The 20665-nt window shown below is 33.4% G+C and overlaps 1 protein-coding gene across 2 annotated transcripts in view; it reads left to right on the top strand.

The window, feature by feature from the left end:
- Window positions 1-9003: 9003 nt before the first annotated feature.
- LOC145663064 (uncharacterized) overlaps window positions 9004-20665 on the top strand; it is a 33891-nt gene continuing 22229 nt past the window's right edge. Inside the window, exons 1-2 of one of the 2 annotated variants that reach the window (XM_081729245.1) lie at window positions 9004-9414; window positions 16757-16978. In XM_081729245.1, the coding sequence (XP_081585371.1) occupies window positions 9286-9414; window positions 16757-16978 (351 nt within the window). In that variant the 5' untranslated portion in view covers window positions 9004-9285. The remainder of the gene's footprint in view (window positions 9415-16756; window positions 16979-20665) is intronic. The other variant, XM_081729246.1, reaches the window with a different exon arrangement.

Raw genomic sequence — 20665 nt, 5'->3', positions numbered from 1 at the left:
CAGCACTTCTGAATCGCAAACGGGTCCTCCTGTTACACGATAAGGGGCCGCGCTGGCTCAGTGGTAGAGCGTTCACCTCTGGTGCTTGGGGTCCCGGGTTCAAACCCTGCTCCCGCCAAGTGAACTTTGTGGTGGACAAACACCGTGTGCGTGGGTTTTCTCGGGGTTCTCCCGTTTCCTCCCACTTTCTTCATTCCACCATTTCATTCATCTCTCATCATCACCGTCTCCTTTAGCCTAACCGGCATAATCGTGGGACGTAAAACTCAAAAATTTCATTTCATTTTTTGTTACACGATAACGCAAACCCCATGTGGCTAGGATGATTCGGAACACCATTCTATGCCTTAGATGGGAAACACTATTGCACCGCCATACTCCCCGGACATTGAACCGTCCGATTATCATCTGTTCCATTCCTTGGACAATCACCTTAGAGGACGCCAGTTCAAATTCCTAGTAGAGGTGCAAAATGCAGTTGATACATTCTTCGCTTTACGGCCCACCAAGTTCTACCGCGATGGAATCCATGGCCTCCCAGAACGTTGGCATAAGTTTTTTTTTTCCCTTGCAGTCAGCACTTCTGCTTGAGTGAGAACTTGTATGCTTTCCCTTATTCTTTAGAATGGGCAAAATGATCCTTCCTGGTTTCGTAAATTCCTTCGTAGTGCTGAATTAAATTTCCCTCCTATATCAACTATTCTTGATTTTGAAAGGAAGGAACAAAATACTTTCTGGGCCAACCTGAAGACCATTCTCATTTTACTTGCAATGAGTCACGGCAGTCGACGGTATCATTAGAGAATTAAGCTCCAGTCTCTCGATAACTATCGATTCTTGACACGTTTTTCTTTTCCATTTTAAAATCAACCACTCTTGAATATAATCCAACTATCAGACTGAATGAATAAGTCGGTCTTCTTCAAGCACTTCAACCACTTGAATCGTTTAGAAGTTACTATCCATTAACTGTCTAAGTTGTGCCATTCCATAGATTAGGACTGCACTACATCATAGCTCCAAACTAATGAGCTGGGCACTTCTAAACGCCTTTCAAGTACATCTATTTTACTGCCGTCACAAATTGTTCCTTGTATTCATTCTTCAATCTTCTGGAGTTTTAGATGTTGGATTTTTATTGCCACGGTGTCTTCAGAGATACCATACGATATTTCAAACAGGTAATATTTCTTCTATTTAGCATAGGTCTGTTCTATATTTTGCTTGTGTCTTCAACGAGTAATGATCTTTAAAATATCTCTGGACTTCTGTTCCCCTGCAAAGAAAAGAACAAGATATTATTTTTCTTCCAAAGCATAGTAGGAAGGTTGGTGCAGGCAGATGTTGGTTGAAAGCCTCACAACCTCGTCAAGGTCTCTACCTCTGTGAGGGCCTACTTTTGACTGGAGAGGGACGTAAGATCATATGCACCATACAATCTTACGCCGGAGAACCAGATCTTAGCAAATTCCATGATATTTCACTTAGCAAACCCTTTGGAATTCCTTTCATGCCAAAGGTTTTGCTGCGATACTTTATCAAGTAACTTGCTAGGTAGATGATGATGAGATGAAGGGTGGGAAGAACTCTTAACAAATTCCTTTTTATTTCACGACGCAAACCCTTTGGTATTCTTTCAATCCCAAAGATATTGCTGCGATACTTTACCAAAGAACTTATCAGAAAAAAAGGGGAACGGAGAATGATGAAAGTAGAAGGATGCTAATGTGTGTGTGTGTGTAGAAGATTGTTGAAGAAGAGAAAATAAGGAAATTTGAAAGTAAGTGTTAGTGTAAGCAATGAGGGAAAACGAAAATAAATGAATAAAACGGTGCTATGGTTATAAAGGAACATTGTTGTAATTTTTATTTTATTTTTGCTCTTAAATCGACATTTTTTTGTAATTATTGTTTCATCACTATTGTTGTTAATTTATTCAACGTTTAAAGTAATAGAAATTTGTTGGTTCTTCTCGTGTGTTCTAACATAAAAACACACATTCTTACGAGGTTTGTGATTGATTTCTTGCAGTGCTTCTCGTATTTCTGAGACAAATTTCGCACCAACGAAACAAAATTTTCCCTTTTGAAGTTAAATCTCACGTTGTAACTGGTGGTATTTCTGCATTTGTAACAACTAGTTTACGCGTGCTTATAAAGCAATGCATTTCTATTGTATTTGTAAAATGACATATTCACTAAAACACTTTATCAGGTAGTCTAAAATGTATTGAGAATTTTGCACATGAAATGGCATCTGTGTACAAAATCTCAGAGTACATGAGTCGCAGTGGGTTAGACCCAGGCTTGCCAACCATACGATAATTTATCGAGATATACGGTCATTTAAGCCTTAACGATATATACGATAATGTCCAGGTGAATATACGGTGATTTTAGAACGCACACGTTTTTGCAGTCTTTGAATGAGCAAATAAATTGCAGATGTGCACTAAATAATAATAAAACACACACACTAAGGTTTTTAACAGTCATTTCCGATCAAATAAATCGATAACGATTTGCAAATTGGCAAATGGCAACCCTGCATCCATTCTTTAAATTCAACTATGTTTAGGAGGGGATGGAAGGGATCAAAAAAAGAAAAAAAATGAGGACAGTGACGCCGATTTGGAAACTGAAGATTGTTAAATAAGCTTTATATATATAATATATAAAGCTTATTTAACAATCTTCAGTTTCCAAATCGGCGTCAGTGTCCACATTTTTTATTTTTTATTACTAATATATATATACTTGTTTCTACAATTATCACATGAACAACAAATATACGATAATTTTAGAAACGAAAATTGATAATTTTGTTCCCTGAGGTTAGCAACTCTAGGCCAGTTGCCAGCTGCTAGATTTATATGTTTGTCCCAATCTTTCGATATGAGATCTCGAAAATCACACGTGCAAGAAACTTGCGGTTTTCGCTGGTGGATTCCAAGTTTTGTGTTAGATTGTTCAGTTCTCATTCAAATGTTCAAAAACCGTGTCGCTATTGTTCTATTCAACATTTTAGGGACCGTTTTGAGTCCATAAGATTATCATAGTTGCTGCAGACCGAAACTACGGTGTTAGGCCATGCCGTATCGCCATGATTTAAATGACTCATCGTGTGTAAACAATGAAATAAAAGAAACAAATAAAAAAATTGACGTGTTGTGTAAAAGTTTCAAAAATGTCAAACTTCTTGATGTAAGTTGTGTGCCCCGAAACTATCATACTAATCACGGCCTCCATTTAAATCGTCTAGGGAAATTGTTTTTACGCAACGCACTGTATAATATCATTATGCCAAATAAGTTGAAAGCACAGTGCACAGCTTATAGTACGTTAATACCTATCAATTGTGGAAGTACATCAGCACTGGTAATAGACGGAAATGGAAACGATTGTGAAGGTGATCAAATTTCGTCTGAACAAAGGAGACACAGTTCGACTTACAACGGAGCGAATCGGGATGAGGGTGAAGTGTTAAAATTGACAGGAAACTCACACGTAAGCCATGATAAGGAGCCAGGAGTACTTTTGGCTACTGAAAGTGAAGAAATTGATCGAATATCGTTAATACAAGGTCCACATAATACAAATCACGGTACGAAAGAACCTGGACTGGATATTAACAGATCGCAGCAAGTATCCACAAATGGTATAGAACAAAACGATCCATCTAGTACAACTCAGCGAAAATCAAATAGAGCAAGAAAGGTTCCTACAAGGTATAATGATAATAGTTTTTTAATACAAGTCCCAATAAAAATTCCAAGCACTTAGCCAATAGAGGTAACAGTGACTACAATGTAATAAATGTATATTACCAGAACGTGCAAGGTTTAGCTAGTAAACTTGATTTTTTTGATGTATTAGTTGAAGAGGATCTTAAAGGTATGCATGTCATTTGCTTTAGTGAACATTGGTTATCTGCTAATCAGGTGAATATGGTACACTTAAATAACTATCAGTTGGCTACAAACTATTCACGCGCTAGTAGGCAACATGGTGGGGTATGTATATTTGTAGGTGACCATTTACGTTTTAAGGAAATAAATGTAAGTCAATTCGTTGTTGAATTGCATTTTGAAATAGTTGCTATTTCAATTGAAAACATGTGTATAATTTGCATCTATAGGTCATCAGCAGGAAATATTAATGTATTCTTTAGGAGTCTTGAAACTGCTCTTGAGTCTCTGTGTAAGAAATATAGTACGGTAATAATTTGTGGTGATACTAACATTGACTGGCTGGTTCAATCAAGAAAAAAACAAAATGTCAAAATATATTAGATATGTTTGGGTTGCAGCCTCTTATCAGAGAACCAACTAGAGGGAAAACTGCGTTAGATCAAATAATAATAAGTAAACAATACACAGAGTCAGTTACCTCTTTGAATATCTTTAAGCCAGGCTTTTCTGACCATGATGCAATAATAGGGCAAATATACACATCTCAAATATTCGTACCTACTCAATCAGAAGTTATAACAAAAAGATGTTTCTCAAAAACTAATATTAATTACTTTCTACACTTGCTAGCACAAGAAACCTGGCACAAAATATATGAAATTGGTGATACGGATGGTAAATTTAACTTTTTTCTAGATATATTTCTCTTTCACTTCAATATTGCGTTTCCCAGAAAGAACTACAGTAAGGTTAGGTTGGGGAAACCATGGGTCACTATAGGAATTAGGACTTCTAAACTCAAACTACTTGAGTTATCAGAAAAACTAAAAACGTGTAAAGATGTAACACCTCAATTTATTGAATATGTAAAATACTATAGGAAGACATACAAAAGAGTCATACGAAAAGCAAAACTTTTACACAGTACAAATTACATCTTAACAGCGAGAAACAAAAGTAAAGCTATGTGGAAATTAATTAATGGTAAGATGAATAAGGTAAAAACAACAGGAATTGATGCAATAAAAGTAAACTCTCAAGTAGTATGTAACCCAGATAAGATTGCAAATCATTTTAATAAATATTTCTTAACTTTAGAAACATTTAACCCAATCAAAATAGCTCATCAAGAAAATAACTCTAAGCTACAGAGCGGAATAACTAAGTCGCTTTTCCTGAAACCAGCTACACCAGAGGAAATCTTACAAATAATAAAAAGCTTAAAAAGCTCCAGCTCTCCAGGTTGGGATGAAGTGCCATCCATGATTGTAAAGGAAAGTTCTCTTCTTATTGCACATCAACTCTGTCATATAATAAATCATTCATTTTTGACAGGAATTTTTCCTACGCGGCTTAAGTTAGCTAGAGTTACACCTGTGTATAAAAAGGGAAGTAAATTGGAGTTAAATAATTATCGTCCTATTTCAGTTTTGTCGTGCTTTTCTAAAATATTTGAGTTAGCAATGAAAGCACGACTAAATAACTTTTTCCTTTTAAATAATATAATATCCACAAGTCAACACGGGTTTCAAAGCCAGAAGTCAACCAACACTGCAATCTTTAATTTCATCTCTGATGTAGCAATGGATATAAATAAAGGAAAGCATGTAATTGGTATTTTTGTTGATTTATCTAAGGCGTTCGATTCTATAGACCATGGTATTTTGCTAGAAAAATTGTATTCTTATGGCATCAGAGGTGTGGCAAACAATTGGATAAAGTCGTATTTATCTGAACGTAGTCAAACTGTTGGCATCTGTAAAGAGGTAAATGGCAGAAGAACAATGTTTAAATCATCTTTAATGAAAGTAACAAAAGGAGTACCACAAGGATCAATATTGGGACCTCTTTTGTTTGTTGTATATATTAATGATTTGGTTAATAGTCTAGGCAGTGTGAAGTCAACATTGTATGCTGATGACATAAATGTTCTTGTCAGTGGAGACTCAGTAAATGAAGCAGAAAGGCTCACTACAAAGACGCTAACAAAAATTATTAGTTGGTTAAACATAAATAAATTAACTATGAATTTAGGAAAAACTAACATTGTCAAATTTCGATTCCCGGGACAAAGAAATGAACTTGTACCAATAACTGTAGGCACTGTAGAATTATGTCAAACACCATCTATTAAATTTCTAGGAGTATATGTTAATGAAGATTTAACATGGAATACTCATGTTGAATACATTAATACTAAACTCAGTTCACTCTGCTTTGCATTCCGTAGGTTGCAAGGTAGTTTGTGCAAGGAAGCTGTCATGTCCTTATACTATAGCAAAGTTTTTTCAATAATAAACTATGGTGTTATATTTTGGGGGAATTCGAGAATAAGTGCTAGTACATTCCGAATACAGAAAAAAATTATTAGAATAATGTTAAGTATGCCTGAACGATCCTCATGTAAAAATATTTTTAAAAAGTATAAATTATTGACATTACCTAGTTTATATATATATCGCACAATTTAGTATGTAATCGAGCACAAGGATTTATTTACTTTAGCTAATACGATTCACTCATACAATACTAGGCAGAATTGTAATATGTATACTATCCAACAGAATTATGCAAATTTTAGCAAAACTGTGTATATGAATTGTATAAAATTATATAACAAATTACCAGCAAAGTATAAGAACATTAACGAAAAACGGATATTCAGAAATACTCTGTTAGAATTATTGTTGGAAAAAAGCTATTACTCTGTGGAAACTTATCTTACTGATAATATATAGAGAATGTAAATCATATCTGACAACTGTAATGCTTAATTGAGGATTGTCCTCATTTGTAAGCTATAAACAGGCAAATAAATATGAATATGAATATGAATATGAATAGGCAACAAGTAGAGAAGTTACGTCTGGCGGGTTGACGGACATTGCAACAACGTAAATCAATAGCAAAACTTATTGCATGCTGGCAACTTCAAAGGCTTCAAGAGACGCAATGATGCGTATCGGCAGGATATGGATTTATTAAATAAATATTTCCACTTGATATCGTGTTATTTCTACAAATTTGCAACAAACTCACTCCAACATCTATACATAGTAATTCACTTCCTTTGTGTGTGTCCTACCTTTTACTTGTGTGAGTAAGAAGACATGATGAGTGGGAAGCAGATTCATGGTCATAATAGAACAATGCACTGAGTAGACAGCGCAGATTCAGCTAGTCTATATATTAAAATGCTAAGTTTATATGTTTTTGTCAACAAAAGTTTATATATTTCTGGACGTATATATGTTTGTGGCTATCCTTTAGACAGTGACTTCTGGCTCTAAAAAGGTGCCGTTTTCACTGGTCGATTGCAAATTTTGTGTAGATTGTTCAGTTCTAATTGAATATTTAAAAAACATGGCCGTTATTTCTTTATTACATTTTTAGGAGTACACTGGAAGTGTTGAAATTTTAGAAAAGTAAAGCACCATATCCTACAAGTTATACACTCCAACATCACATATTTGTTTATAGAGGTTGTATATCTCAGGCGTTTGTATCATAGCCAAATGATAATGAAAAACGAAGGATAACGATTTCTCCAGTCTAAGATAAATCTTTATTGTTTGGAGTATTTAGCCCAATGAACACCATATATGATTTACATTATAATTAATTGTGTATATAATGTATTTGCTTGTTACATACTGCATGCAAGAAGAAAGAAAACACTGATCATATATGAATTAGAAACTCCAGCCGGATGTAAGCTAAAATCTTGCAAACGGTGCGAGATATTGGAAAAATTAATTTTAAAAAATCTGCTTCATGATACCCTTTGCAGATTTTTATCAAGACGTCTTTCACTTGTGTCCGTAAAGAGACATGTTTTGAGAAATGACAAGGAGATTCATGCTCGTATGTGAATGATGCACTGTGTAGAGGGCGCAGATTCAGCTAGTTATAATTATGAGAGTGCATATTACTATCGGTAATTAATAATAAACCTTCTATACACTATTAAGAGCACATTATGTGAGTACTTTTATCATTTTTTTCAGTTTTCACTTTGAGCATTTTTTTTTTAAATAAAGGTTTTCTACCCGTATGTGTTGGCCACTTAAATTCAAAATGTTCACTTTGGCCACTTTATTTTCATTTATTGTGTTTTTTTTTAAGTCAGCTTTTATATTTAAAGATCTTTGCAAATATTAATTTCTTTCCTAAATTCACTCTATCACACAAAATCGATGAGTGTGGTTTCTTATAAGCTAAGTTGCAGAAAAATAATACAATAACAAACACAAATAATCAAAATATAATAGTAGTAAAATATGTAAATGTAAATTATAAGAAATAAAAACTGAATCGGCAATAGATTCATTCAAAACAGACAGAAGAATTATATTTCCACGGAACTCAAATGGAAATGATTTTTTCATATGCATGAATAGTCTAATAAAAATAACGAACCAAAAAGAAAATATTCAATTGTAATATAACAAAAAATCAGTAAGCAATTTAAATAAAAACAAAAATCATTTGGACTACAACATGTCATTAACGTCCGTTGAATATTTTTATGAACAATATTTAAAAAAAAATACCGTAAACTAAATATGCTAAATAAATATGTCTTTACATCTTTTACAGAAATTACAGAAATATCTATGACATCATGGGAGTTAACTTACTTCTACATCAGTATTATCGAAATAATATCAAAAATTCGAATTTCTGAATACAATAATAAATCTTTTCTTGGAGATAAAAATTATTATAAGTTGACAAAAATAAAGAGATTCTTGTATCCTTTTCTTTTTTATTGACAGTCGTAATAAAGACACTTTCTGCATCAACGTTGAAATAAAATATTCATAACGTTCATTATAATATTCGAAGTAATATTAATTCAATGAACATAACAATTTTTAATGTGTGTGTATAGTAAAACTGCACCAAAAGTGATATTGGGCACAATAAGTAATTGCGAAATGCACAGAAATAACAAACTAATATAATTGCACACAATTAAAATTAAATTATATTACACCGGAATCTTCGATTATCCGGTTTCAAAAAATCAGGACCGAAGTTTTATATTTTACTTTTCTTTATTACAATTTACTTCTTATTACTGGCAACTTTGTAAACAGAAGACGAGTGGAATGCGTAATGTTTGTTTACATCAAGGATTAGTTTATATTGATACCAGTAAATTTGGAATGTCATTTACTTTTTTTGTTTTGGTAAAGCGTAAACTTGTAATGTCACTTTTTTCTCGATAAAGGAGAAAGAAATCGATTAACAATACATGATAAAGAGATCCTATGTAAATGTAATGTATCTAGCATCATAACACAACAGAACTTTGCCATAGAGTGAAAATACTATATTCTATGCTTCTATCTTTCCTCTTTACTTAAAATATGCAAGACGAACTTCAACATATGTGTCGCTTATGTGCAAACAAACGCGGCAAAAAAATTGGAATATTTGAATCCATGGGAGAGACGAAACAGATATGTGATAAAATTCATATTTGCCTTCCTGTCATTGTAAGTTGCATATGACATCTTGTTATGTAGGTTTAAATTAAGTGGTACTAGTAGAATAATGCTGTAGACTAATAATATTCAAGCCACAAACTCTATAAAATTCATATTTGCCTTCCTGTCATTGTAAGTTGCATATTATATCTTGTTCTGTAGATTTAAATTTAGTGGGGGCCGCGGTGGCTCAGTGGTAAAGCGTTCACCTCTGGTGCTTGGGGTCCCGGGTTCGATCCCAGCCCCCGCCAAGTGAACTTTCTGGTGGACAAACACCGTGTGCGTGGGTTTTCTCGGGGCACTCCCGTTTCCTCCCACTTTCTTCATTCCATCATTTCATTCATTTCTCATAATCACCGTCTCCTTTAGTCTAACAGGCATAACCGTGGAACGTAAAACTCAAAGATTTCATTTTTTTAATTTAGTGGTACTATTAGAATAATGGGCAAGACTTTACTGTAGGCATTTCATTCAATTGACTCGTTCAATGAATCGATTCCTTAGAAACTGATTCCACGGAACAGTTTCCCAACTGTTCCGAAGAACCAGTTTCTAAAGAATCAACTCGAGAAACGTTCTAAAACGCTTTCTACCACGCAAATTACGAACCAGATTGATTACTTTCTATATGCAATTTCATAGAGAAAGGAAACAACCTTCTTCATAATCAAAATGGTAGAGCAGCGTTCTAGAACCATCCAACAATACCCCACTCTTAAAAAAAATGCTCGAAATATAAAACAGTAATCGTGTTAAATCACTACAAGGGATGTGGGAGGCCCGGGTTCGATTCCCGGCGGGAGCTCATGTGGTTCGGATTCCACGTTAATCAGTAGGTCCACGTCTCATATAGCCTCGCTGCTGAACGGGACGTTAAACTCAAACTCAACTCAACTCAACACTACAAGGGACGGCAAAGCAAAAACTATATATATTAAAATACATTGTATTACAAAGGGGCGAGCCCCCCTAATCCCCTCTAAAGTACAAATTATATATTGGAATACACTGTACCACAAGGGGGCAAGTCCCCCTAACCCCCTCTAAACCAAAAAATACATATTGAAGTAAGTTGTACTACAAGGGGGGCAAGCCCCCCCTATCCCCCTCCAAACCACTACCTACATATCAAAACTCAAACAAATATATAAAAGAACATACCTGAGACTAAACTGAAGTGTACAATTCACCACCAGCATGCTTCATAAAAATTAAATATTTTACACAAATTCTCACAACCATACAAAATTTTCTACACCATAGGACCGATTCCATTTCAAATCGTCCAGGCAAACCACAATTGGTCCCCATCATAGTCTCAGATTTCATTCATTTTTTTATATGGGATCTACATGTAATATTATTAGACCCATATTTTTCTTTTTGCTGAAAAAAAAAAATCCTTCGATATACAGCCTTCCAAATTGGCTGCCCTCCTCTCGGATTGCTCGAAAAACTGAAAAACCGAGTTGTATTAAAAGTTTTGTTGTAGAGATACGAGTGTACTTAGTAACATAATCGCAATACCAGGAAGAGTATAAAGTTGTATGTTTCGGTGGAGGGCCAAAATTCGTCTATTGATCCAATAGGAATCGTGCAATTTACTCGCAATGTTGCCAACTTTGTTGAATTTTTTTGCTAACTTCAAACATTTTTTTTCTGTCCTCACTAGCAATGTCAACCATCTGCTTCTAGCATCGAAATCTACTCCATAAGATCTCTTGAAAATTTAAACGACTTACGTTTCTGATTATTATATCTCACGTTATAGCATGATGAAAAGCTTAAATTTCATTAAGACGCCATGTGTGGACGTCATTTTCTCAAAAACCCCACCTTTTAAAAATCTGAATTTTTTTTACATGTATTGGAGAAGTACCTAAGTATTTTTAATATCCGTTAACCGTTCATGCGGCTGCAGCCCCTAACATTCGCAATTAATTATTGAAATTTCGATTTTTGTAGTTAAATGTAAATATTTCCTATGGGCTTTTAGGTCCTACACACAAGGCGATTTGAAAGGGAATATGAAAATTTTGAGAGATGAATCCTGACCTCAAATCCAGTAGAAAAGTTCCTATAAACATGAGTCGAATTCCGCTTCGTTTTCGAGTTACAGGGTTTCCAACTCGGGACCCAAAATCGGCTCGCGACAAAAGAAAATATAAATTTCGCGCTAAATCAGAACTATGTGTTAAAGTTATGATGAAGTTCAGAAAGTTGATCTGTATCAATATGATAATTTTTACGTGCGTTGCAATTTGGTTGGCAGTGTTGCCAACTTGATAGAACTTTTATTTGTTTTCAAATGGATTTTATTTGTTATTTGGTGTTCATTAATGATTGTAAACATCACATGAAGCACAATTTTCCCCACATCACCACAGTTTTCGAAAACTTACATGTATTTCATTAAAAGGTTTATCTCGTGCGTTACTGATAGTTTGCAACATTAACTGTGAATTTCACTTGATGTTGGCCATCATTAGTAAAACCAAAATGTCGAATAAAAACTACGTCTATGTAAGTTGTAATAATAATAATAATAATAATAATAATAATAATAATAATAATAATAATAATAATAATAATAATAATAATAATAATAATAATAATATAATAAGAAGAATAAGAAATATCTTTTATTATTGCAAATCCTCTCGTAACTCCACGCATCAATTTCGAACTTGTTCAAGAAGTTCTGCTGCAACCACGAAAACTGTTTACACTGGTAACATAATAGTGTAGTTCACTAGTTACAGTGTTTGTGTGAATAACAATGGAGAAGTCTTATTACAGTAAGGACCGTATTAAATGTGTTGATTATTTTAAAAGGCATAAGATAATTGTGTACAGAAAAAATACTTGACAAAAATTTTATTTTGCGGTAAAATATATGTATTGCGTACAACGCGTCTGCCAAAACGTAGTATTAGGAGACGATGATTATTTGTGTAAACGGTGCTTTGAATATTTACCGTGAACAACATGAATGTGTGTGAGATATTGGTGACCACGAAAAAAGGTGTAATTATGAATTCATGCACCAGTAAGATAAAGAATTTGTTCCTCTGAATGTAGATTTGGAAACCATTAATCAGACAGGTAACATGCTATACATGAATGTGTCGCCATTAAAAACAGCCGTTATCGGTGAAACCTAGACTACGGTGAAGGATTCAGCTCTTAAATTTTTTTATAGTGCCTTTCAAATCGCCTTGTGTACAGGACACAAATAATCATCCTCCGATTCCTCCCCTAATAGTACGTTTAGGTAGACACGCTGTACGCAATCCATATATTTTAACGCAAGATAACATTTTTGTCTAGAATTCTTTCTGTGCACAATCCTCTTATGGCTTTTAGAATAATCAACATATTTAATACGGTCCTTAAATACTTAACTAGTGCACTACAATGTCAAGCTACCAGTGAAAATTTTCATGGTTCACGACACCGAATCTCACAAATTATCAATAACGCACGAGATAAAGTTTTTAATGAAATACATGTAAGTTAAGTTTTCGAAAACTGTGGTGATGTGAGGGAAAATTTGCAATCATTAATGAATACCAAATATCAAATAAAATCCACATAGTGGCATTTGGAAACAAATAAAAGTTCTACCAAATTGGCAACACTGCCAACCGAATTGCAACGCACGTAAAAATCATCATATTGATACAGATCAACTTTCTGAACTTTATCAAAGCTTTAACACATAGTTTCTGATTTAACGCGAAATTTATATTTTATTTTCCATTGTCGCGAGCCGATTTTGGGTCCCGAGTTGGAAACCCTGTAACTCGAAAACGAAGCAGAATTCGACTCATGTTTATAGGAACTTTTCTACTGGATTTGATGTCAGGATTCATCTCTTAAAATTTTCATATTCCCATTCAAATCGCCTTCTGTATAGGACCTAAAAGCCCATAGGGAATATTTACATTTAAAGTACAAAAATCGAAATTTCAATGATTAATCGCGAATGTTACAAATTAATCGCGAATTGAGCATTACAAATTAACCACTGCTGATACTCACATAAGAAGAGAAACCTATTCTTCATAAATTATACATACGATATATTAAACAAAATTTACAGATTTGGATAATTTTCCTTTTTAAAAGAAATACCTGTTCCCAAGATCAGCTTCTTTGTTGTTACATTTTCTAACATCTATTTCCTATTAGCCATAATATCGGGAAGGAAGAATGGACATAGTAGATGTTAAGAAGTTGCAACTCCGCAAATGCGGTCTAAAGAGGGAGGGAGGAATACTATTGTGAAAATCAGCATGGAAACTTAAAATAAATTTGCCGAACTGCACCCCTGTTGAGTGAACACAATATAACCATATCAGTGGTACTAGGCCCCTCCGTGCGCCATCTGTACTTTATCCAGTGTTACTCACCTGCATTCGTCCTCTCTACTTTCAATACTAGTTCAAATACGTCATGTTTAAGTGAGAAGCTTGCTAAGAGACACGATTAAAAGAGAGAGAGAGAAAAGAAATGTAACTTATCAATGTAAATTCAGAAGAGTGAGTGAGCCCGTGCATGCTAACCACTAGCCCAGCGGAGGGTATTGAAGTAATTATAAACTCACCTATTGTGTTTTATGTTAATGATACGTTTTTTGTACGTATTTCAGTTATTTTATTGGCCTACTAGCTGAACCTGCGCTCTCTACACAGCGCATCATTCGCATATGAGCATAAATATCCTTCTCATTCCTCACAACATCTGTACATATCCCTTTACAGACACAAGTGAAAGAAGTCTTGATTAAAAAAAAAAAAAAAGTCGGCAAGGCGTATCATAAAGGGGAGCTAAATATCTCGCACCGTTTGCAAGATTTGAGCCTACTTCCGGTTGGAGTTTCTAATTCATGCATGACCAGTGTTTTCTTTCTTCTTGCATGCAGTATGTAATAAGCAAATACATTACATACACAATTAATTATAATGGCAGTTATATATGGTGTTCATTGGGCAAAACACTCCAAAAATAAAGATTCATCTTACTGGTTAGACTGGAGAAATGGTTATCGTTCGTTTTTCATTATTATTTGGCCATGAAATAAACGCCTGAGACATATGCAACCCCTATATACAACAGCGTGGTGTTGGAATGTATAACGCGTAGGATATAACGCTTTAGTTTTTTTTTTAATTTTAACGCTTCCAGTGTACCCTAAAAATGTAATAAAGAAATAACGGCCATATTTTTCTAAATATTCAATTAAAACTGGACAATCTACGCAAAATTTCCAATCGATCAGTGAAAACGTCATTTTTCTAGAGCCTGTAGTTTCCGAGATCTCATTGTCGAAAGGATTGACCACAAACATATAAACGTCCACAACATATAGTTTAAAAGAACTCGGAAGCACAATTCATGTACATTGATTTTAGAGAAGGCTTATTAAAATACAAAGGCTTTGAACGACAATTTTATATCATAAACTTTATGAAAAAGATCTAGTTAACTGATTTATTTAAAGTACTCGTACTTAAAATGTTTGTCTCTCATAAACGTGAAATCACACATAACCGTAAATGAAAGATTTGAAAGCCATAGTTATACGTTGGAGCTCGGGCGCTTTTAATTGCTATTGTAGCATTTTAATAGATAGATCATTTTCGTCAGAACAATTGCAAAAGATAGGCTAGAAAGCCATTAGTGTTACAGAAGGTAAATTAATGAAGAAACACATTTGCTTTTTGTAGCTTTATTTTTCTTTTCACTTATTTTCAGCTTTATTCTTCTTGGCAAAAATATGTTCCTAAGTGTATCATTTCCTGTTTTACACCATGAAAAAGATGGTGTGGATTGCACAACGTAGAACTTTGAAACTGAAGTGTCTTAAAACTGATTTCTTTCACTTTTCTTAACTAATAAGCAGAAGGCAGTTCATTTGTTTTCATAAACGACCGAGACGATTTTGTCATATTTAAAAAGAAATGTTTTGTGTGTCCTGATTATTTTTAAACCGTTTATTTTTTTATTATTATTTTTTAAAAATTGAAATCTCGTATTCATTTATATATTGGGTCCTACGATCACTAGATTCTTAAGTATTGACGCTCAAAAACAAAAAGAATCCTTCCCCCTCTTCCACGTGTAAACTCCACCTTTTGTTTCTTTCAAGGTATATGACATGCTATATTGTAGAATTGTGCATAAAACATTTATTTACAAAATATTTTATTATTAGTTTTTAAAAGAAATCTTCCGTTCAACTTTCCACGTTTTTTTAAAGAAAATTACTCGAAAAATAATTGGATTTTTTCATGAGTCATGATTAGACAGGATGATAGGCAAAATGCCTATTCTTTAATATTAAAGATATGATTTAAAAAACGTTTTAAAGTTTATATTGGGGTTATAATTTCAATTTAAGCCAATTTTATCTTGCCAATTTCGCCCCTTCCTGCCTAAATAATTGGTTTAGTACCTAATGTTGCCTATTCTATGCATTTTCTTCAAAAATAAGACTTTATTGAGAAAAATATATAGTGTAGTGATTCAAGAATCGATTCTGCGTCTTCCAAGAAATATAAGTGCTGTTTGTAGTAATAAGATGCCGTAAAACTCCGGACTGCTATATGTACTGATAAAGGGTATAAAATTTGGTCTGTTATGTGTAGTGATAAAGTGCTGTAGAGAATGTCTACCAAATATACATGGAATACATGCCAAGCTTCGTTTTTGTATATATACAGTAAAAGAATATATTAACAAACAGCTCTGCCTCTGTATTCTTTAAACATTATCTATGACTTAAATTTATTTTTTAATTTATTGAGTATTTATCTTCATTATTTCGAATTATTTTAGTGCCTATTTTTTAAAATTTTTAAGTGCCTATTTGCCTGCCTATTTTCCAGGTTTTTAATGCCTAAACATCCGGTCTCTAGTCATGATTTATTCCATATTGTAATGATGAAATATTTATTCATCGAAATGAACAAAATCACTTTAGCCATTTTTGAGAAAATTGTCTGAAAAATACCCAGGAGAGTAAACTGATTCTCATGGACGCTTTTAAAATAAATAATTGATTTCATCTTATAGGCTTATTAATGAAATAATTTTGTTTCTAAAATGTGAACAAAAATCTTCTAAAAATCTCACCGAAAGAATAAACTACCATCTATGGATTAAAATAAAAGAAAATGACGTATGCTGTGTTGTGGAGTTTAACTCATTTTCGAACTATACCTGTATACACTGGTAAGTCGCGCAGTTCATTGGATACTCTTATTGTTACAACGTAACCCATACACTTCTAAATTTTCATTGAGATAATCACAATATACGTTATTATTTACGTATCGATTTCCAGGTGTCGAAGAATGACAAATTACCAAAGCAAATATGTGAAAATTGCTTATGTATGTTAGAAAGTTTTGATAACTTCAGAAAAATGACACTACAAACGGAAAATATGCTAATGAAATTACTGGATTTAAAAATAGACACAAAAGCAAGCTATAGTTATCCTAAAGAAGATGCATCCGCACATGGGAACTGCGAAATCAAATTGAGGAATCCTTCTAAGCTGCAGGTAAGTATTCATTTACATTATATATGTTAGGTTTTATAATTTATTTCTTTATAGCATCAAACAAAGAAGTTACTCTTTATTTTATTAACTTAAGAACTAATTTTGATTTTGATGATTTCTATATGTTCTCGTTTGGGTTTAGATCAATTACCTTAAAATTACACACTTCTAGTCAGGAAAAGCTAACGTATTTCTGGAGCAGATGTCAGTTCTAAATATTTGCCCCGTCGTTCAGGCAGGCTTATTTGTGTGCTTTCTGGTCAAGATGCCAATGTCACCAACCAACTGAAAGTAAAGTAAAACGTTGAAGTATTCATATTTTATACGGAATTATGTGTAAAATCCCAATCATTTCAATACATGTTGATGCTGATATCTTCATCAGGGTGGACTTCCCCTTTGAATATTAAATCGACTGGGTTTTTACATGTTACTTATTCACTTTACCGCAGATATTCCACTAATACAACTTCTTAAAATCACTAAAAAGAAAATCCTAAGAACTTAAACACTCACTCAGAAAATGCATTTGTAGGCTAATGAAGTATAATGACAGTACTTACTGTAACGCAGTGGTTCTCAAACTTGCCGATAATGCGGACCCCCTTTCAGTCGGAAAGTGATCTGCGGACCCCCTTGCAATGCTATCTGAAATTTCACATGGTATTAAAAAAATATACTAATTATAATGTGGCACTGACAAGAAAAAGATCAAGAAAAATAATTCAGTAAATAATTTATTTTATAGGTACATGATTGTTTCCTAGTGAACGAAATTTCAATTGAAAATACAGTAACTTTCAGGACTAAAAATCAATGTCTTTTTTTAAAATTATTTTTTAAGGAAATCCACTTGATAAACAATGTTCTCAAATGTGGGGTCACGTCACTAATGTGAGGAATGCAATTCTTTGTATTTTTTCATAATTGTATTGAAATCTGGAATAAGTTTTGTCACCATCAATCTTAGGTCCATTTCCATATTAAGACGATTTTTTCGCTTTAAGGTTTTAATACTATAAAGAGCAGAAAAGGTCTGCTCATATAAATAAGTAGTAGGGAAAGGCATCAAATGTTGTAATGCCCTTTTAGACAACTCTTCATACTCATAGCGCACACGCAACCAAAAGCTACACAGTTCATTTCCTCTGAAAACATTTTTCCATGAAGTATCACAGGATAGCTCCAACAGCTGTTCTTGTTCTGTGTTAGAGAGATTCATATCTTGTATGTCATGGATTTCTACATTAGTGAAAGGATTTTCAATCCAACCATTACCAGGTTGTGGGACAGGGAAATATTCTCGAAAATTTGCAGCAAGTGTCATACGTGTTTTGTGTATATCAGCAGAGATTTTTTGAGCACTGGAAATGATGAATAGTTATTGTTTTGTACTCGTACTGCCCACAGCTGCAGTTTCTTAATCTTAAAAATACTTCTTGCATAACAGCTGTTTTATTACAACACTTTTCAATGTAGGCGTCGCGGACCCCACTTTGAGAACCACTGTTCTAATGTGTGTGTATATATTGAATTAAACCACAATTATATTTTAATTCAGAGTAGCCGTGTCTGTAACTAGTACATTTTTTTTTTTCACTTATGAAATATTGCTGAAAATATTCTCTGAAATATAATATGAAAAAGTTTTGTGTACTTAAGAGTCTTCATCCCGGCGAAATTAAAATACCGCTAATTTTACAGTAATTATATGATATCTTCAAATAGATAAAAGATAATCGAAATGTGGAACAAGAGCGCCCTAGATAATATTATTTTACATAAGAAACCGTTATCACGACTCACTTATGTGCTTTCGATTTCGAGCCATTTTGAAAATTGGCATTTATTTTCGCGTTTCTAAACAGCTGAAAACGGAAAGCCACTAAGTGACTTGTGATAACAGTACCTCACGCAAAATAATATTGTCTAGGGCGCTCTTGTTTCATATTTTAATTATCTTTTATCTATTTGAAGATATCACATAATTACTGTAAAATTAGCGGTATTTTAATTTCGCCGGGATGAAGACTCTTAACCAGTTCGACATCAAAAGTTATTTTTGAGGTTACTTAGCTTAATAATGTGATCCCATCTTTTATGTATTGAGCCTTGATCAAGATTTAATTTCGACTTCCCTGGTCCTAATAAAGTAAGATTCATACGTGGAATTTTAAGCTTGTGAAGAGGTCTTATGGAGTAACTATATATTATTAATGTTGTGCTTAAATATAGACATATGTTTAGATAAAACTGATCCCGCGACATATTGGTCCTTAATGTCTCTCATGTTCTTTAACCCTTGTTGACAGCCGCGTAACAACATTTCGAATATAGGAGGGGGCAAATCTTTTTGTTGCGCCCCTCTCACAATAGCGCCCCCATCACAGCGCGTAATTTCCACTAATCTTTACAGAATTACTGTTATGTATTCTTTTGTGGGTGTGGGAAAATAATTGTAATTTACGAAAACAGCTATAAATTTGAAAAATTAAAATATTGACTTACTTGAAGTAAAGACAGCTTTTTCACCCACCCACCCCAAATGTATTCATTCAACACAAGAGTCGTACAATAGTAAAACTATTAGACTTCATTTAATTTGCGTCGGGACATGTATGAAGTACAGTTTACTATTAATTAATCACTAAATAGTACGACATGATTGTTCCGTATACGTTCGGCACTAAAGCCATATTCTCACTCTCTAGAACTCATAGGCTGAAGACATATCATAACCACAAAAAATAAATAAATAAATAAATAAATAAATAAATAAATAAAAATAATAATAATAATAAAATTCTAAAGTGATCAACAGATTCTCACAATACACCTACACGCGCTTTTTGAGACGTGCTTTATTTTCATTAAAAAAACGGCTTTAGGAAAGAAAACGGAAATTTTCGTTCTTTTGACACAACTAGGATCTCATAAGTCTCACGTTGATTGCCTAACCATATCAATTCTTGAAATTTATACATCTTGAAATGTGTTGTTTGGGTTGCTTAAAGTCAAACTGGCAGACAAGAAAAAAATATCACTGACGTTCCAGAAACACTATTGTTTCAGATACTCTTCAATACCTAATATTAAAGCCGAGAAGGCTTCATAATTTTGTTTATATTTGAGAAGAAAATGTTTCACTAATAGCAGCAGCATAATATGATTTAGTTTAAGGAACTGGAGCAACAAAGCTTAGTGCGGTGGCTCTTATTTTTCTTCAGAATACAGTTTTTTAAAGTTAGACTATGATGGGAAAAGAAAGCTGGAACACACTGTTGTTTCTTCGCTAAATATGAAATATTAAAAGAAAAAATCCCAAGCCAAAAAAAGCATTGAAATGTTATTCGTTTTTTTCATTTTTTAAAAGAAGTTTTTTCCGAGACCTTAAAACACTATTCAGAACAGTTATTGTTCCCACCACTAACTTTTCATTTTTTTTCTTTTTTTTTTTTTTTTTTTTTCTTTTTTGTCGTTAAACATTATTCTAAGAACTGTACAAACAATTCGTTCAAACTAGAAAACCCTATACATTAACCCTTTTGAGATTTCCACTTTTTTAGGTAAATTTTAGACTTTCAGTCAAGCAGCTATTGCGTCGAGACTATTTATCGTAGAATCATGGATCAGACCGCGTTTTATTCGGAATAAAACAGTGTTTTTCTAATTTGTAAATTTTCCTAA

Source organism: Thermobia domestica, chromosome 10, assembly GCF_964235325.1.
Source record: "Thermobia domestica chromosome 10, izTheDome1.hap1.1, whole genome shotgun sequence".
NCBI lineage: Eukaryota > Metazoa > Arthropoda > Insecta > Zygentoma > Lepismatidae > Thermobia > Thermobia domestica.
Note: the sequence above shows the minus strand (reverse complement) of the source record. Positions and strands in the feature narration are given on the sequence as shown.